Source organism: Pleuronectes platessa, chromosome 9 (assembly GCF_947347685.1).
Source record: "Pleuronectes platessa chromosome 9, fPlePla1.1, whole genome shotgun sequence".
Lineage (NCBI taxonomy): Eukaryota > Metazoa > Chordata > Actinopteri > Pleuronectiformes > Pleuronectidae > Pleuronectes > Pleuronectes platessa.
Genome location: NC_070634.1, coordinates 28,155,103 through 28,173,531, shown reverse-complemented (window position 1 = coordinate 28,173,531; position 18,429 = coordinate 28,155,103). Strand labels below are relative to the sequence as shown.

Below are 18,429 nucleotides of genomic sequence, written 5' to 3'. Positions count from 1 at the left end.
AGGGGGCAGTGACCTCACATCAACATGTTGGTCCCTGTGGAGTAACGTGTCCCCTGATGGACCCAGTGTTTGGTCTCCTCCTCCTTGAGCTGTGCCTGGTCTCTTCACCTGGACTTCTTCAGTGCCCCCTGGGGGCTGCTGGGTGAAAAGCACTTGGTGTTGGTCGTCTGTTACAAACTGTTTTTTCTGCTTTGTGTTTGTTTTTATTGACACTACATGTAAAGAGATGAATGTGAATAAAGTATAAAACCTGATTGAAACAACGAGATCTGATTTGACTGAAAAGGTTTAAACTCTTGTGACCGATCGCAGCATGAAACCAGAGCACGTCACCTGCTTGGTCATGTGATTATCCAGCCAGCAAATCAGGTGGCAGCAGCTGCAGGTAAAGTTCGACTTGGACTGGTCTCACTGGTCTGAAGGGGTCAGTCACTTTTTACTCAATAAACAACGAAGTTGACTAAAACAATACCTGTAAAGTGACCACGTCCAGAGATGAAGTCAAAACCTTTGTTTTTATACACTCAAAAATTTAAGGGAACAGTTGAATCAGATTTTAAATTCAGATCTTAATGATTTATTTATAAAATCTACTGATGACCATTGTTTATTAGTCGAGAACCAACTGACGTTACAATGATCAATGGAAACTAAAACCATCAACCCCTTGAGGACTGGATTCAAAACCACACTGAACATCCCAGTAACAAACCGAAACCACAGGCTGATCCAACGTGAGTGTTTTCATCAAGTCATCATGTGACTCAGTGGGTGTGGCCTCCTCGTCTGAGTATCTACTCCTGACAACGTCTGGACGTGAAGTTCCAGTCATATGACTGTGGGCGTGGTCACGCGACGAAGAAGTGTCATGTGGCTGTGGGCGGAGTCATGTGACTGTAGGCGGGGTCATTTGACTTGAAAGCTAAAATTATCATCACAGGTCTGAGGTCAGATTTCAGCAGAGAGGACACAACATGGAGGACAACTGTTTCTGTTTGTTATGTTTCAGCTGTCTCGGCCCAATCAGGTGAGAAGTGATACTACAATACTTCTGTACTACTGCCATACTACTTTACTACTACTAAGGTCCCATGAACTACACTGATAGTACAATACTACAACAAAACTACAATATATAAATACTACAGTACCTCTCTGCTACAATACTGCTAAACTACAGTAAGTAATTACTACTTTGGTTTTTGTGGTACAGGATTTATCATCATTCTGTTAAATAATGAACGTCAAGCTGATGAAATAGATGGGTTAGGGCTGATGAACCCTTTAACGTCATGAATAATGTGTAACAGGGAGTTCATCTAGAAGACGAGGTCAGAGGTCATCATGATGGGCGTGTCCGCGTGCGTCTCCGTCAGCTCCATCAAGGCTCTGTGGGAGGGGAAGATCCGGGCGAGGAAGGAGGAGGAGCACAGATGGAGGACAGCCAGGGGCGGAGTCACTGGAAGGTCAGACTCCACCCACTCATGAGATCTTTTTAATGGTGAAGTGATTATTAGTGACTATGTGAACCCTGAGGCCTGAGTTCTGTTAACCAGCTGAACTCAAACTACCAATCACTGTCAGGCGAAGTGGTCACGTGACGCTGGTTGTCAACGCACATGACAGTGGCGAGTTTACTGCCTATGACCAATCACAGCCCTGAACAGCTTGACTGACAGCAGAGCCTCCTTTTTCCCAACACGGGTCAAAGGTCATGTCTCTTGATGTTTGTTGTTCGTGTCTCTTGATGTTTGTTGTTTGTGTCTGGATGTTTGGGGTCCAGTTTGCTCGTGGGGGTCTGGGAGGACCGGGCGATTCTGGCCCGACTCAAACAGAAGCTGCAGACAGAAGACGGACGGCTGGTTCTCCGAATCGAGAAGGAGGAGTGGAAGGTACCGGCACACGGAACAGATGCTGGATTGATCGGTTCTGGCCCCAGGACGGCAGATGAGTGACGTGTTTCTCATAATTCTTATTCTTCTAGTCTTTGCCAGACTGTTTGATCCAGCTCAGTCAGGTCCAGGAGTGGCAGATCCACCGGACTGGACTCCAGAAGATCCCTCACTTCATATCTAGCTTCCAGAACCTTCTGATTCTTGATCTGTCCCGTAATGGGATCACAGAGATCCCCAAACAGATCGGTCAGTCCGACCCCCACTTCCTCTAGATGAAGCCAAGGTTCAGCCGCAGGTGTCAGTGTGTTGATTCTTCTGGTGTCCCGGTTCTGGTCTCAGGAAAGCTGGTCCGGCTTCGAGAGCTGCTGCTGAGCTACAACAGAGTTCAGTTTGTTCCCGAAGAGCTGAGCTGCTGTGAAAATCTGGAGAAACTGGAACTTGCCATGAACCAGGATGTGGACCACCTGCCAGACCAGGTATGAACCAAAACCTGAACCAGCTTCTAAGGAACCAGCACTAACGTAAACCAGTTTCAGATTCAAATTAGCTCCTGCTCCTGACAGGTTCTGATCTAGCTGACCTAAGATCTGTTCCGTTCTCTGTAGTTCAGGAACCTGAAGAAGCTGCAGCACCTGGACCTGTCAATGAACCTCTTCACCTCCATTCCAGACTGCGTCGTTGGACTGCCAGCGCTCGAGTGGCTCGATATGGGTGGAAACCGATTGCAGCACTTACCTGAGGACATACACAGGTGAGACACACCTCCTGAGCCCCGCCCCTTCAGACATCGGCCAATCAACAGTGAGATATGTCTGTGTTCAGGATGGAGAAGCTACACACAATGTGGCTCCAGAGGAACGAGATCGAGAAACTCCCAGAAAACATCAGCAGAATGTCCAGTCTGGACACACTGGTCCTCAGCAGCAACAGACTGAGAGACATCCCCCCTCTGATGGATGACATGTCCAACCTCAGGTCAGTCTGTCCACAAACACGTCCAACCTCAGGATGGTCTGTCCGACCTAACTGTATCTACCCATTCATCCAGAGCTGCAGGATAACAAGTATTATTATTATTAACAATGATACCTATTACCTAGTAACTGTATGAACTGTTGCTGCTATCGTTAGTAATCATTGACATCTTTATAGAGCCCCCCCCACACACACACACACACATGGGATGGGCCTTCTTGTTTTCATTTGATGGTCAGAGCTGATACCTCAGACGATGTCTCGTAATAAACTTCTCGGTCGTCTCCGTTTGTCTTTGATGTTTGTTTCTGAGCAGGTTTGTTAACTTCCGGGACAACCCTCTGACTCTGGACGTGACGCTGCCATGCAGGAAGACGAAGGCTGAGGACGATGAAGATGAAGATGATGAAGATGATGATGACAGAGAGATGTTTGGACGAGAGTTCATGAAGATTTACATCGAGGAGGCCAGGAAGAGGTCGTACGCTGTGCTCAACATGCACCGCATCAACCGTTAGTTCCAACACGTCACCGCACTCACAGAACCTTGTGGAGCTCCGTGACTAAGTTGTGTGTCCATGGAGGAGTCAGGGTGAACATGAGTGTGGCTCCAAGGTCCTGTTCACACCTGGCATTCAAATGTGGCCCCACTTGTGTCTTGTGATTGGATCTAACTTCATCATTTCTTCTCACGCAGGGCGGGAAGCAGCAAGAAGAACCAATCAAAATGTGCTCATGAGTTTACAGAACAAAACCCTTCTGTTGTATGTTAGGCTCAAAGCAGGAGTGGACCACGAGGAGGAACTTATTTAAAAACATCAGTTTTCTTCTGTCAAAAGTCAAACTGTGTTTTTCAGTCAGTTAATTTACTGAAGAAGCTCGAGAGAAACAGCTGAAAGCTCCGACAACACCTTCAGTTCAAATGAATTAACTTCAAAATGACTACAACTATTAACCATAACAGTAATTGATACACATGACACTAAAATGAATGTTGAATTTATAATCAATCATATTCTTAATGGTAAAATACTCATCAGAATGTTTTACTATAAAATGTTTGATTATAAATCCCTGATAATTAACTGATGAATAACTAATAATTGTTTCTTTTGTGAATATTGCAGATGATTCTTCAGACCTGATGTGTTGCTGAGCTTCTTCTTCTGCAGCTTTTTCAATCTAAAGACGTTTTATTGTCTAGTGACGGCTGAAAGAGTCAAATCTGCTGACTCTTCATTATGCTGATGAACTTTGACCTTCTCCAGCTGTGATCCTGTGATGTGTCAAAACAACAGGAAACGGAAAATTCTTAACAGAAACTTTATCAAACATTAAACTCAGTCGCATGACTTCACAAAACATGTAAGTCTCATTTCTCACAAAAGTTTCAAGGTGACATTTTAAAATGTCTTTATTTTATATGACTGAAAATTTAAAACTGGAACTTTAACTCGATCCCTGAAGCTGACCTCAGGTCAGAGGTCGCGCTGAGGGCACGGCGGTCAGCAGGACGTTCTCCAGGGTCACCTGAGCGTCGGCGTAGCGACTCAGTTTGCTGTCGAATCCTTTAGTTTTGAGGAAGTGAACTCTTCCGCTGTCGATCAGAAGTTTGCAGAGTCGACCGACCTGCTCTCGTTCAGCTGCCGACAAAAACCTGCAGACACACAACCGGTTAATCATTGAATGTTCCTGATGTGTTGCTGCCCTCTAGTGCCCCCCTCAGGACGAACGCTTCACATTCTGTTCATGGCCTCTTTACACCAACATGAACCCAGCTGCTGGTTCTGCTCCATCCTCCCTCCACCCTGTGTGGACGCTAACGTCCTCCATGTTCTTCTGTCTCTGCATCCTAACGCTGAGTAAACATTACACATTTAAAACGGCAGTTAGAAGGTTCAAGTTGGTGACTAGATAACCCCGCCCCAGTGGGTTGGTGGAGGCTCTTGGTTTTGGACCAGTCACGTGTTGCTGCTGCTCTTGAACTCTTACTAACAGGACTTCTCTCTGATTGGACGGCTGATGTATCGTTACACTGCTGCTGTGACCACCTGAAGGAGTTTAAAAAGTTACCCGTCCACAGCATCGGTCTCCTCTGCGGCTTCGTGCTCCTCCTCCTCTCCTCCCGGTCTGGTTGCATCCTGATTGGTCGGCCTGAGTCCACATGTGGCCCAGCTGGAAATTCGACAGAAAGCGGAGAACTCTGAAGCTCCGAGTCCTCGTTGCAAGAAGAACTGCTGACCCACGTAGTGGCGCCACTCACAGCGATGGTGACAGCACAGCGCCACTGCCAGGCCAAGGACAGCACCAGATGCAGGACCAGGATCAGAAACTAGTCCTGTATCATTAGAGACAGAACCTGTGTCTGGACCAGCAGCTGGTTCTGAGGTCTTGAGGCGTTTCGCTGGTGGTTCAGTCTCCTCTCTCAGTCCTGGTGTGTCCAACAAACAGCGCAGAGCCAGATCTGAGACAGAAACCTGTTATTGTTCAGCTGCAACGGGCAAGGCAGATCACTTAGTGTTAGGTCAAAACCATATGGTCTCAGCTCAGTGTGGTGAAGCGTACTGTGCTCCCAGGACCTGGACCCGATCAGGTCCAGCCTGTGGACGAGCCTTCTCACCTGTCGCCGCTCCACACAGGTGTTTGCCGACTCCGACTAATGGGAGCTTTTTCTTCCGGAGCAGAGGAACTTTACCTGGAAACATCCAGAGTCAGAACAGAAGACCATGAACAGCTGGATTCAGATCTAAAACCATCAGGTTCTCTGGATGTTTGTCTCTTACTTAAATCCAGATGTTGAATGTCAACCTGCAGCCTCTCAAACTTAACTCCAACATCCTGATGTTTCCCGTCCACCTAAAGAAGAGCAGAGACCAGGTTGAGTTCTTTTGAGTCAGGGAGTCTGGACTCCAGGAGCCTGGAGGCAACGAGCCAGGAATCTAAAGTGATTGGTGATTAGGTTGGTCTGGAGAATCTGGAGTCAGTGACTCTTGATTCAAGCCGTCTGGTTTTGGACAGTTAGGCGTCAGGAATTAAGTGCAGTTAGGGGTTAGTGTGGAGATTTTGTATTTTGGAGTCAAATGTAGAATCGAGTCAGTGAATCTGGACTCAGGAAGTCTCAAGTCGATGGTCTGGAGCTGGAAGGTTGCGTCATGCCTTGAAGCGGGTGCTACAGCGCTCCACCAGCAGCAGCTGCAGGTCTTCACAGGTCTTCAGGGCTTCGTGGATCCAGTGAGACAGTTTCCCTCGACCTGCGCCAAACTCCACGAAGCATCGCCCCCCCCCCAGCAGACCCAGCTCCTCTAGGTGACCTAAGATAGAAGACTGGGCACACCTGGCAGGTTAGACGGGACCTGGTCCATCTCTGCTTCTTGAAGAAGAATGTGATTCAGGTGAGTTAAATCTTTCTGTACCTGCTGTTTCAGGTGTTTATGGGCGGAGTCTCCATTCTTTGGGTTATTAAGCTCCCCCTGGAGGGCAGGATGACACATAACGCCGTCCTCCACGTCACACTGCAGATCTACAACAACAGTGAGGACATGAGACTGTGGAGAGGCCGACTCTCCATGAGGGTTTAACAGCATCTCTCATTTTGATAAACAAATGTCCTCAGTAGTCAGAGGTAGCTTTTTTCAACTCCGACAAATTTCCAAAGTGAAGGCCTCCCTACCACAAAAGGACCTAGAGACAATTACACATGCATTCATAACCTCCCGGCTGGATTACTGTTATTCTCTATAGGCTTAGACAAAGCATCCATTAAACTGCAGCTAGTCCACAATGCTGCTGCTCGCCTGCTGACTAGGACAGAAGAGAAAGACCATCTCACACCGTGCTGCGCCTCCTACACTTCATTAGTTCTGCCTCCTCTTTAACACTGTTCTTTATGAAACACACCTGCTCTCTCAGGCTTTCCATTGAGTGCGTTTCAGTGCAGCTGAGTTTATTTTTCTTATCGTAGTCTTATATTTTATTCTATTATTTTTATTATTATTATTCTTATATATTTTTATTTTACATTAATAATGTTATTTTATTTGTATTGCTTGAACTTTAATGTATTACGTTGTAACTGTCCTTGGCCGTGCCACTCATCCTGTACAGCACTTTGTTCAAGTTGTTTTAAATGTGTTATATAAATAAAGTTGTCATCTCCTGAAGGTGGAGCTGGTGGAGGAGAAGCAGCTCACCTGAGGCTGCAGTCCTCAGTTTGTCCAGCAGAGAGTGTAACTCCGTCCGGCTCCGTCCACTCAGACTCACCTGACACAGAAGTGTTAGCATGAGCAACAACAGTTGTGTGTTTGTTGAGTGAGTGGATCAGCTGATCACATGTTACCTGCTGCTGACACTCGTCTCCATCAGATCCAGCGTTTATGTTCTCGACGTAATAAACCTGAGGAGCAGCGAACACAGTCAACACCCCCGACCTTCGACCTTTGACCTCAGACACAAATGACCCAGTTCAGACTCACAGGTTTTTCTTTCTCTCTGGAGTTACACTTCTTCAGGTGTTTGTCCAGTTTGTCTTCACTCACAGTGCTGAACACACACAGTACAAACAAAACAAACGATAATCAAACTGAATTTATTGTATTCATTTCTTTGTTTATCTGTCATGTGATTAATAACCTGATCAGTTTTACTCACTGCTTGGGGTCAAGAGGACACACAATTCTCCTGCTGCTGTTTCCTTCCTCCTGAAAACAGGAAACATGAGAGTTAGCACGACTCATGTTCCTCTCAGGGGTCTTCACACCGAGGCTACTGGTTCCTCAGGGTCAGGAGAACCTCTGTGGCTGACCAGTACTACGAGGGGAGGCTACTGGTTCCTCAGGGTCAGGAGAACCTCTGTGGCTGACCAGTACTACGAGGCGAGGCTACTGGTCCTCAGGGTCAGGAGAACCTCTGTGGCTGACCAGTACTACGAGGGGAGGCTACTGGTTCCTCAGGGCCAGGAGGAGCTCTGTGGCTGACCAGTACTACGAGGGGAGGCTACTGGTCCTCAGGGCCAGGAGAACCTCTGTGGCTGACCAGTACTACGAGGCGAGGCTACTGGTCCTCAGGGTCAGGAGAACCTCTGTGGCTGACCAGTACTATGAGGGGAGGCTACTGGTTCCTCAGGGTCAGGAGAACCTCTGTGGCTGACCAGTACTACGAGGGGAGGCTACTGGTCCTCAGGGTCAGGAGAACCTCTGTGGCTGACCAGTACTATGAGGGGAGGCTACTGGTTCCTCAGGGTCAGGAGAACCTCTGTGGCTGACCAGTACTACGAGGGGAGGCTACTGGTCCTCAGGGTCAGGAGAACCTCTGTGGCTGACCAGTACTACGAGGGGAGGCTACTGGTCCTCAGGGTCAGGAGAACCTCTGTGGCTGACCAGTACTACGAGGGGAGGCTACTGGTCCTCAGGGTCAGGAGAACCTCTGTGGCTGACCAGTACTACGAGGGGAGGCTACTGGTTCCTCAGGGTCAGGAGAACCTCTGTGGCTGACCAGTACTACGAGGGGAGGCTACTGGTCCTCAGGGCCAGGAGAACCTCGGTGGCTGACCAGTACTACGAGGGGAGGTTTAACTGGGTCTGCTGCCATGGCAAACTTCCGCTGCAGCTCAACACTGTTAACTCGGTGTCTGTATAAGCTCCGCCCCCTGCTCACTATCCAATCACACAGATTTAATCTTTATGATATGAAACATGTAGATTTCATCATGTCCATGTAAACACTCATGTTCTCACTCATGGTCTCATGTTCTCCACATGTAAACACTCATGTTCTCACCATGGTCGCATGTTCTCCACAGAACCTTCTTCCTCGGCTCACCATCATTTTACAGAACCGTTTCTTTTTCTCCAAGAAGAAACCACACAACTCCGGAGCCGCCATTTTGGAGGAAGTACGAGCTGCGTTCAGGTGCACATGGAACTGTGGGAAATGCCGTGAACCCACTTCCCATGTGAGAGGGTGCAGGTGTAACGTCTGGCGTCTCCTCCAGGCTCTTGAGATTGTGCTGGGAGACCACACGTATGTATGTGTCCTCCTAAACTCTCTGGTGCTGCAGGTAGCGCCTCATGTTACCAGTAGTGACAACGAGCTGAGCACAAAAGTAAAGAAGAACTTGTCAGGGAAATATAAAGAGGAGCAGCTGTCTTTGGCCAGCACATGTAAAACCATTTCCCTTTTTGGGGTTTCTCTGAATTTTGCTTCAAATTTGCACCAAAGCATTGAAACTGATTCATTATCACTTGTGCTTCCTAAATGAACAGATTAATATCTGAAGTTTAACTGACTTGATGTTATACTGTGACGTAAGTGTTCCCTTCATTTTGTTAGCAGTTGTATAAATATATCATCTTTAATTTTGAATTGATATAACGTCTGCAAGACCATGGAGATGATCGTGGACTTCAGGAAGCTGCAGAGGAGGGGGGGGGGGGGGGGGGGGGGTCACGGTCCGTTACACATCGATGGAGCTGTAGTGGACAGAGTCTCTGAGTTCAAGTTCCTCGGTGTGTTCCTCACAGATGACCTCACCTGGTCCAAACAAGAGGACTCGGTGGTCAAAACTGCACAAAAGCGCTTTTACTTCCTGAGGAGACTCAAGAAGTTTGGCATGGCTGCAAAAACATTAACAAACTTTTACAGGTTCACCATCGAGAGCATCCTCTCAGGCTGCATCACTGCCTGGTAGCTGCTCTGCTCTGATCACAAGGCCCTGCAGAGGCTGGTGAAGACAGAGGAGCATCATCGGCTGCCATCTCCCTTCAGTGCAAGACATCTACAACACAAGATCCTGAGAAAAGCACTGAAGATCATCCAGGACCACAGCCACCCAGGCTGTGGTCCTGGATGAAGATCATCAGGACCTCAGCCACCCAGTCTGTGGTCTTCTCACCCTGCTGCCGTCTGGCAGACGTCACCGGAGCATCGAGCTCCACCTGACTCACTAGCAGCTCCCCCCCCCCCCCCAGGCCGTTAGGCTTCTGAACCATCAACACTGACCCTCTGAACAGTCACCATGTACATTCTGCTCCCCCACTCACACAAATACACTTACTTCACATATATTCATTTTATTTAATATAATATTCCCCACTCCTTCACCCTGTAAACTGCTGCTTCACTTGACTATGTTACGATGTTATATGTTATATGTTACGATGTTATATGTTATATGTTATATGTTACGGTGTTATATGTTATATAGTCTTATTTTTATATTTTGTAAAGTCGTCTCCTGTGTAGATGTTGCCTGACATGTCACAAGAATGACGCTGTCACTGGAGCATGTGACATTAAACTAAACTTTGAACTTTGAACTTTGAACTTTTATAATAGTTTTTTTTTAAACATGTTTATGACAGAACTAAAATAAATCATAGTGTAAATATATTTAAAAAGAAACACATAACAGCTCCAGTATATTATAAATTATATTTGACAAAAGTTTTATTTATGAAACAATGGAGTGCAGATAAGTGGATTCACCATGGCAGCATGAGAGAGAAGATCTGGATTATAAATATGAACTCTTGCACCGGAAGGTTATCAGATTATATTCAGGAGAAATAGCTAAATCGTTCCGCTTATTAAACATTTATATTTATCCACTTCTCAACATGTAAACTAGAAAAATACCGACTGGACCTAAACCCCGCCCACACAGATGCTCCTCAGTGGACCTGAAGGCGTCATGGAGGTCCCACCCCCATCACACAAGGACCAATAGTAATTAACTGACCTGCCCAGTTCTTCTCTCCTATTGGTCCATTTCTATGTCAGTTATCATGTTCCCCGCCTCTGATTTCAGGTGGGCGGGGTTCCGTTGGAGCATCGCGCTGACGTCATCAGCGGACAGTCCATGCCATGATGGCGGCGGCGGAGCGGAGCGCTGGGCCCGGTTCTTCCCCCGGTTCTTCCCCCGGTTCGTCCCCGGGTTCCTCGGGGCCTGCGGCGGATTACTCGATGCTGGTGGTGGTGGGAGCGCTGCGGTCCCCCGGGATGCTGGAGCGGCTGCTGCGGCAGATCGACTCGGGTGAGTTGTGCTAAAGTGTCCGGTACCGGAGCCGCGGACCGGACCCGAGCTGCCTGCTGCCCGGTGTCCGGTCCTTAAGGCGGGGAAGGGCTGGAAGTCCGCGGGGCCCTTCACAGTGAAGCCGGTGAACAGCAGCTGCTGCTTTGGAACGGTTCGTCCGGTTCCACCCCGGGTTTTACATCCGTGTCGGGAAACTGAAAACCGTTAAACACCGTTAAACACCGTTAAACTACTTTAAACTATGTTAAACACCGTTAAACTCCGTTAAACTACTTTAAACTACTTTAAACTACTTTAAACTATGTTAAACTATGTTAAACACCGTTAAACTACTTTAAACTACTTTAAACTATGTTAAACAACTTTAAACTTTGTTAAACCACTTTAAACACCGTTAAACTACTTTAAACTACTTTAAACTATGTTAAACAACTTTAAACTTTGTTAAACCACTTTAAACACCGTTAAACTACTTTAAACAACTTTAAACTTTGTTAAACCACTTTAAACACCGTTAAACTACTTTAAACAACTTTAAACTATGTTAAACACCGTTAAACTACTTTAAACTACTTTAAACTATGTTAAACAACTTTAAACAACGTTAAAAAACTTTAAACTATGTCCAACAACATGAAAGTCATCTAAACCCGTTTTAGCGTTGTCTTCATCCTCTAACTCCTCTTCCTCCTTTAACTCCTCTAACTCCTCTAACTCCTCTTCATCCTCTAACTCCTCTTCATCCTCTAACTCCTCTTCATCCTCTAACTCCTCTTCTTCCTCTAACTCCTCTTCATCCTTTAACTCCTCTCATCCTTTAACTCCTATTCCTCCTTTAACTCCTCTTCATCCTCTTCATCCTCTAACTCCTCTTCATCCTCTAACTCCTCTCATCCTTTAACTCCTCTTCATCCTCTAACTCCTCTTCATCCTCTAACTCCTCTTCATCCTCTAACTCCTCTTCATCCTCTAACTCCTCTCATCCTCTAACTCCTCTTCCTCCTTTAACTCCTCTTCATCCTTTAACTCTTCTTCCTCCTCTTACTCCTCTTCCTCCTCTAACTCCTCTCATCCTTTAACTCCTCTCATCCTTTAACTCCTCTCATCCTTTAACTCCTCTTCCTCCTTTAACTCCTCTTCCTCCTTTAACTCCTCTTCATCCTTTAACTCCTCTTCCTCCTTTAACTCCTCTTCCTCCTCTAACTCCTGTTCATCCTCTCCTCTGATGTCAGTCTGTTGGTGAAGTTAAAAGAGGAAGTGATGTCATCAAATATCTTCAGCTTCCTGTTTGCTGAGGAGGAAACAGGTCATGAAATGTCCGCCTGTGTGTGTGTCTGTGTGTGTCAGGTGTGAGGTGCTGGTGTGTAGATCTGGACGTGTCCGTTGTGGATCAGCAGTTGAAACTCTTTGTGTCCAGACACTCGGCCTTCATGTCACAACACGTCCCAGGTGAGAGGAAGACAAACTCTGCACCCTTTCACAATAAAACCCTCATCTTTCAACTTTTTATGTTCACTTGGAACATTTTCAGAAACAGGAAGTAGAGAGGACATCAGGGAAGGTGTTTGTTTACTGTTCATGTTGTTTGTGTTGACGTGAAACTGAAATATTAAAACACGGACACCACAATGACATAATCCTTCACACTGTGTGAGATAAACTCAGTCAGCTGAGACTCTGCTGAGCAGCCTGAGGACACGCTGGTGTCTCACGTGTCTTGTTGCTGCAGGTCAGAGGACGCTGCGTCACCGGGGAGACGTCCTGGACATTCAGGTCGTGGTGAATCCAGTCCGGGACTTCGTCCTCTCTGAGGTGGGAGCAGACACACAAGCAGAAATAAAATGAATTTCCTGTAGTCGGTCACATGAGCTGAAATGTGAAGGACTCTGTTGTTCAGCGTCACACTCACAATCTGTCTTCATCATTGAAAAGCTCTGAGAACTGAATGTGTTTCCTGGTGGTTCAGGTCCGACGGCTGATCTGTGACCCGTCTGGACACAAGCTGCTGGTGCTGGTCGGTCAGACGGTGGAGCAGAGCGGGGACATCGTGCTGCAGAGAGGACGCTTCTCTCTGCACGACCTCGTCCACATCTGCACTGAGGACGAGGTGAGGACCCGTCACACTCTCGCTGTGTCTCAGGCACAAATTCATTTTAATTAATCATTTTGTTCTATTTGTCACTAAGGTTTCTTTATAACTGGTTTTAATATTTAAAAAGTATTGCATAATATTTGATTCTGCTTGTTGAACAAGTATTTGTTTGTGTTTTCGAAGGTTACAGAATTGTTAACCTCGTCAGACGCAGCCGTGAAGGCCAGTCTCACGCTCTGCTGTCCAAACCAAGGTCTGTGGACGGAGTCTCTGTCAGAGAAACACGACCTTCAAGGCTTCATGAACATCCAGGTCAACCCCCCCCTCGTGCTCCCTCAGATGGAGGGTCTGCAGGAGTTCACAGAGTATCTCTCGGAGTCGCTGGAGCCCGAGTCGCCCTTTGACCTCCTGGAGCCGCCGTGCACCGTCGGCTTCCTGAAACTCTCGCGACCCTGCTGCTACATCTTCCCTGGTGGGAGGGGGGACTCCGCCTTCTTTGCCATCAATGGTTTTAATGTTCTGGTGAATGGCGGCTCGGACCCCCGCTCCTGCTTCTGGAAACTGGTTCGACACCTGGACAGAATCGACTCCGTGCTCCTGACCCACATCGGTGTCGACAATCTCCCCGGACTCAACAGTCTCCTGCTGAGGAAAGTGGCCGAGCAGGTGAACGAGTCTCACACTGAAGAGGACTGGATACAAAATCTCATCTCTCCTGAGATCGGTGTGGTTTTCCTCAACGTTCCTGACAGAGTCCAGTCGATTCAGGAGGATCCCAGTGAGCTGCGCAGCTGTGACCAGGTGGCACTCACGTGTCAGTACTTGCAGAGATTGGCGATCAAACCTGAACCTCTCGGCCGGTTTAATGGTCCCATTATAGAACCAGTCATTTTGTTTCAGAAGATGGGAGTGGGCCGTTTGGAGCTCTACACTCTGAATCCTGTCAATGGAAGCAAAGAACTTGAAGCTCTAATGCAGATTTGGCCGAACAGTGGATCGAATGGAAAGAGCTCAAATCTTCCTCTAACGTCCGTCGCTTCCATCTGTGCTCTGCTGGTGTGGCATCCATCCAGTCCTCAGGAGAAGATCATCCGTGTCCTGTTCCCAGGGTGCACGCCACAGAACAAAATCCTGGATGGACTCGAAAAACTCAAACATCTGGATTTCCTCAAACATCCAACAGTGTGTTCCAAAGATCTCGACACACTCAAAACTGAAAAACAACCAAAGAGAGCAGAGAGTCGTGAAAGCCTTAAGTCCAGTTCTAAAGATGTCCGACCCAGTAGTGCCTTACAGAAAGACAAGCTTGAACGAGTAGAGGTAAAAAAACATGAGGTTAAAATGAAGCCGAAGGCAGCAGGGGACCCTGCTCACAAAGACAAGATGGAGGGAGAAGAAAAAACCAAAGTAAAGGATGGAAATGTCAAATTAAAGCCACTGAAAACTGCTGAGAAGTTTGCTCCCAAGAAAGATGTGGTGTTAAAAGAGGAGAAAAGGGACGGAAAAAGGAAGGAAAGTCCGAGTTTCAAACCAAAGAAAGACATTAGACCTGAACCAAAGAAAGACAGACAGAGGGGCGTAAAGACAGAGGAGAAGACAATTTCAAGACTAGTTGCTAAAGATGCAAAAAAAGCCGGAAGTGGAGCTTTATCCACTGAACCAAAAAAACCTCCAGGTAAGACTCAGAAGAAAGACGTGTCCATTCCAAAGAAAGACACGTCGAACAAAGGGACGAAGAGAGAGGCTGATCGCTCCAAGGTGTCCACGCCTGAGAACGTGACTGCTGAGTTTCAAAGACTTCAACTGGAAGATGACAATGCAAACATCGGATTGAAGAACGTGAGTCAGACGTCCACTGTCGAGAGTCCCGAAATGTTTCGCTGTCCGGAGATAGACGAGGAAATGTCTCTTGTCAAAACACCAAAGAGTGATCTGGGTGTAAACCTTGATATCACCTTGTCTGCGCTCCGTCCGTCCCCTGAAGAAGATGCTCGGTGTGGGGGGGAGCTCAGCGGCCTTGTGGCGACAGAGTCCAGTCCTGACTTCAGTTCTTGTCGGACATCAGACTCCCTGAGGGACGTTCTGGAAACCTCCAGCCTCCTGACCCTCAGTCCTTTCAGGGACGTGATGCCAGACTCGTCTCCTACGATGATGTCCGTGCCACCTACTACTGCGTCCCCCAAAGGATCCATGGGAGACAGAGTAGACGCCAATGGACATGTCAATGACTTGGACTCCAACACAGGGATGAGATCGTCCCATCATGGAAATGGATCAGAGGAGAGCATTCACAGGATTTGCGACCTCACCTCAGATGTCCCACATGATGTAGATCTGTGTCTGGTTTCACCTTGTGAGTTTCATCATCCCAGGAGCCCAGAGAACAATGACTCTCAGGACCAGGACCGCAGCCAGGAGACTCCTCCCACATCAACCAGCGACTCTCCGCTGACCATCACAGATTGTGCCCCCCCCCCCGGCACAGAGGGCTGTCCGTCCATCACCGCAGATGTCGACTCTGATGACGATGCCGGTGACCATTTTCCTTCCAGTCATCCTCGGGATCAACACAGTCTGCAGGACATCCACCAGGAGGCACGACCTTCCTCCCATGACCTGCCACCAGCCCCAATCAAAGATCTGCCACCATTACCCCCCCAGCCTGGAGCCTGCATGTCAGACGCACAGGCCGATGCCTCCAACAAGAGTATGAAGAGTTCAGCTGCGAAGAACAAGAAACCATCAGGTTTGACCCAGAGGCTAACATCTGGAGGAACCACAGCCCAGAACGGAAAGTTCAAGGTGGGCAGCTCCTCGGGCTCGTTGAAGATGATGACCAGCCTTGACGCAAAGTCATCATCGAGAAGTTCACTTGGTGGATCAAGAATTGGAAATTTAAAACCTCCATCGTCAGGTAGGAATCAGCCGGGAGTAACAGGATAATGTTAGAAATATAAAATTAATGATTGTTCTGTAGCACCTTCTGAAAAGTTGTGAAAAAATACCTTTAACCACATTCTGACATCTCTTAAACTTCCTGAAACATGTTCTTAAACACGTCTCTGTCAGCTTCATGAAAACATCTAGATGTGTCACAGCGCCATCTAGTGGCCGTTATACGAAGTGGTAGCTGTAGAATCTCACTTGTTCTTGCTGGCTTTAGCTCCGAGAGTCTCTGAGGGTTCTGAGGGTTCTGCGATCTACGTGGACCTGGCTTACCTCCCGTCCGGCGGCGCCTCCTCCACCGTGGACGTGGAGTTGTTCAAACGCATTCGCTCCTCGTATTACATCATCAGCGGAGACGATCCTCTGAAGGAGGCGGCCATGAGAAGAATCCTGGACTCGCTGCTGGAGGGGAAGAGCAGCTGGCCCGAGGTCCAGGTCGGTGAAAAGGCTGACGTCATGTTTGTCGTTCACCTTCTCATTATCTAATCCCTGATTGGTCCGTTACTCTCTACTGTCCACAGGTGACTCTGATCCCAACATTTGATTCGCTGGCGATGCACGAATGGTACCAGGAAACTCACGACCGGCAGAGGGAGCTGTCAATCACCGTGCTGGGCAGCAACAGCACCGTAGCGATGCAGGAGGAGACTTTCCCCGCCTGCAAGGTGGAGTTCTGAGCCCCCCCCCCCCCCCCCCCAGGCAGACAATGAGCCTTAATGTTGCCATGGTAACAGCCAGACCACTCTAACCGTCCTCAGGTTCTGAAGTTTGGCAACGAACTATTTCCAGAAAAGTGGGCTGGGGGGGGGGGGGGGGGGGGGTACAGCTCTGATAAGTTAGTCTTTTCATACGTGTTTGGACCATGAAAAGTTACTTCACAGTTTTTAGTGTGTGTGTGTGCGTGTGTGTTTTTCTGTGTCCATCATCCAGAAGCTACACAATTCTTTTATAGTCATCAACCTCTTATTGTGATGGATTTGGGACAAACATGATTTCCACTGTACTGGAGTTTGGTCGGGAGATGAGGCGCCGGCCTCGTGAAGCAGGAGGAACCTCCTCCTCTTCACCTCCTTCCTCTCCTTCAACCTTCAAACCGTTAGCATGTGAGGAGGAAGGGTTACGTCTCCTGTAAAGAGTTCAGATCAAAAATCTATGTTTCTTACTTAGTGAAAAATTAAATTCATCATTTAACACTAATGTTCACTGAGATGAAACTTCATGATCTGAATGAATCGTAAGACTGAAAGTTTTAGTTTGTTTGAGGTGAAGATTCCACAGAATTCTCCCAAAAGAACTCAAGCTTTTATTTTGTAATGATGTCACTTCCTGTGTCACGATGTCATCACATCTGGTTTTGACGTCTGTCTCATGCGTTCTGTTTCATAATGATGACATCATTCTTCAATATTATTTTTGTTTTTGTTTCAATTTTAAGAAAAACAGGAAATAACAATTTGTTCACCTTCATCAATAAGATACTGATCATCTGTTCCTCATGTGATCAGATTAATTCAAAAAGCTGTATCACCCATCACATTTTATATATTATATTATAGTGTTTAATGTTTTTCTGTGTAAAACGTATAAAACCAACACAAAGAGAAAACTCGACCATCCGGATTTTTGTTTTGCATCAGACAGTTTAAATTTTTATTTATTTATTTACCTTTTTTAAATTCAGAATTGGTTCACTTCCTGAACGTTGGTACGAGATTCAATGTTTATTCCCAAAGGTTCAAATCCTGACGACCAGTGAAACCAGTGAACAGTTACTGTTTTAATAAAGCTCCAGCTACAGAATCTATTGTAAATATTGACACAAAGGTTTGTAATATTACATTATTCATTGAAAAATATGAACAGAGAGCATTTTAAAAGGTTTATAAATATTAAGAATATTTTGTTCTTGAAATTGAAACGTTTAAATTGTATTGATGGTTTTAGTTCAATGTCAGTCATATTTTTTATTTTAATTTGTGATTTTATTTCTCAAAATGTAATTCTTGTTAAATTTATAATTTGTTTGAAAGAATCATTTCTGGTCAAATCAGATAATGCCCCCCCCCCCCCCCCCCCCCCCCCACACACACACACCAACACACACTGTGTATTTAAATCTAAAAACACAAGTTTTACAGATTCTGTCAAAATAAAATCCCTTTAACACAGTCTGCTGTCTTTTGTTGTGAAAATCCTGAGATGGTTGTTGTCATTGTGTCAGTGAAACGTCAAACATGTTGAGGTCAGGTGACGATACTGTTGGCTGTAATCAGATTAGTCATGAAGTAATCAGATTAGTACCAGACTAATTTAAATACAGGATGAAATCAGATTACAGTTTTTCTACTCCCTCCCTCTCCTCCCTCTGTCTCTCTCTCTCTCCTCCCTCTCTCCCTCTCCTCCCTCTGCCTCTCCTCCCTCCCTCTCTCTCTCTCTCCTCCCTCTCTCCCTCTCCTCCCTCTGCCTTTGCTCCATCCCTCTCCTCCCTCTCT

The 18,429-nt window shown here is 46.8% G+C and overlaps 3 protein-coding genes across 7 annotated transcripts; 2 read left to right on the top strand and 1 right to left on the bottom strand.

Annotated features, from left to right (window-relative positions):
• Positions 1–870: 870 nt before the first annotated feature.
• On the top strand, positions 871–4,232 carry lrrc39 (leucine rich repeat containing 39). 5 transcript variants are annotated; one of them, XR_008339758.1, is made up of 10 exons: positions 871–1,027; positions 1,311–1,466; positions 1,784–1,892; positions 1,985–2,141; positions 2,235–2,371; positions 2,501–2,646; positions 2,718–2,870; positions 3,187–3,485; positions 3,568–3,599; positions 3,998–4,232. XR_008339758.1 is itself a non-coding variant. In XM_053431225.1 (9 exons), exons 2-9 carry the CDS (start codon positions 1,345–1,347, stop codon positions 4,024–4,026), a joined length of 1,050 nt encoding a protein of 349 aa, XP_053287200.1. In that variant the 5' UTR covers positions 871–1,027; positions 1,311–1,344; the 3' UTR covers positions 4,027–4,232. The 5 variants fall into 5 exon arrangements, 1 of the variants encoding a protein (XP_053287200.1); XR_008339759.1 differs by lacking the exon at positions 3,568–3,599; XR_008339756.1 differs by having other exon boundaries at positions 3,568–4,232.
• Positions 4,178–8,772, bottom strand: trmt13 (tRNA methyltransferase 13 homolog). Its single transcript, XM_053431224.1, has 11 exons — positions 8,646–8,772; positions 7,518–7,567; positions 7,343–7,409; positions 7,207–7,263; positions 7,061–7,130; positions 6,284–6,390; positions 6,027–6,194; positions 5,654–5,726; positions 5,491–5,565; positions 4,944–5,334; positions 4,178–4,527 (listed from the first exon to the last, which is right to left on the bottom strand). Exons 1-11 carry the CDS (start codon positions 8,748–8,750, stop codon positions 4,344–4,346), a joined length of 1,347 nt encoding a protein of 448 aa, XP_053287199.1. The 5' UTR covers positions 8,751–8,772; the 3' UTR covers positions 4,178–4,343.
• A 1,980-nt stretch (positions 8,773–10,752) lies between these two features.
• Positions 10,753–16,646, top strand: map1sa (microtubule-associated protein 1Sa). The gene is made up of 7 exons (XM_053430697.1): positions 10,753–10,899; positions 12,247–12,348; positions 12,629–12,711; positions 12,866–13,006; positions 13,175–15,905; positions 16,155–16,372; positions 16,459–16,646. Exons 1-7 carry the CDS (start codon positions 10,830–10,832, stop codon positions 16,612–16,614), a joined length of 3,501 nt encoding a protein of 1,166 aa, XP_053286672.1. The 5' UTR covers positions 10,753–10,829; the 3' UTR covers positions 16,615–16,646.
• The last annotated feature ends 1,783 nt before the right edge of the window (positions 16,647–18,429 follow it).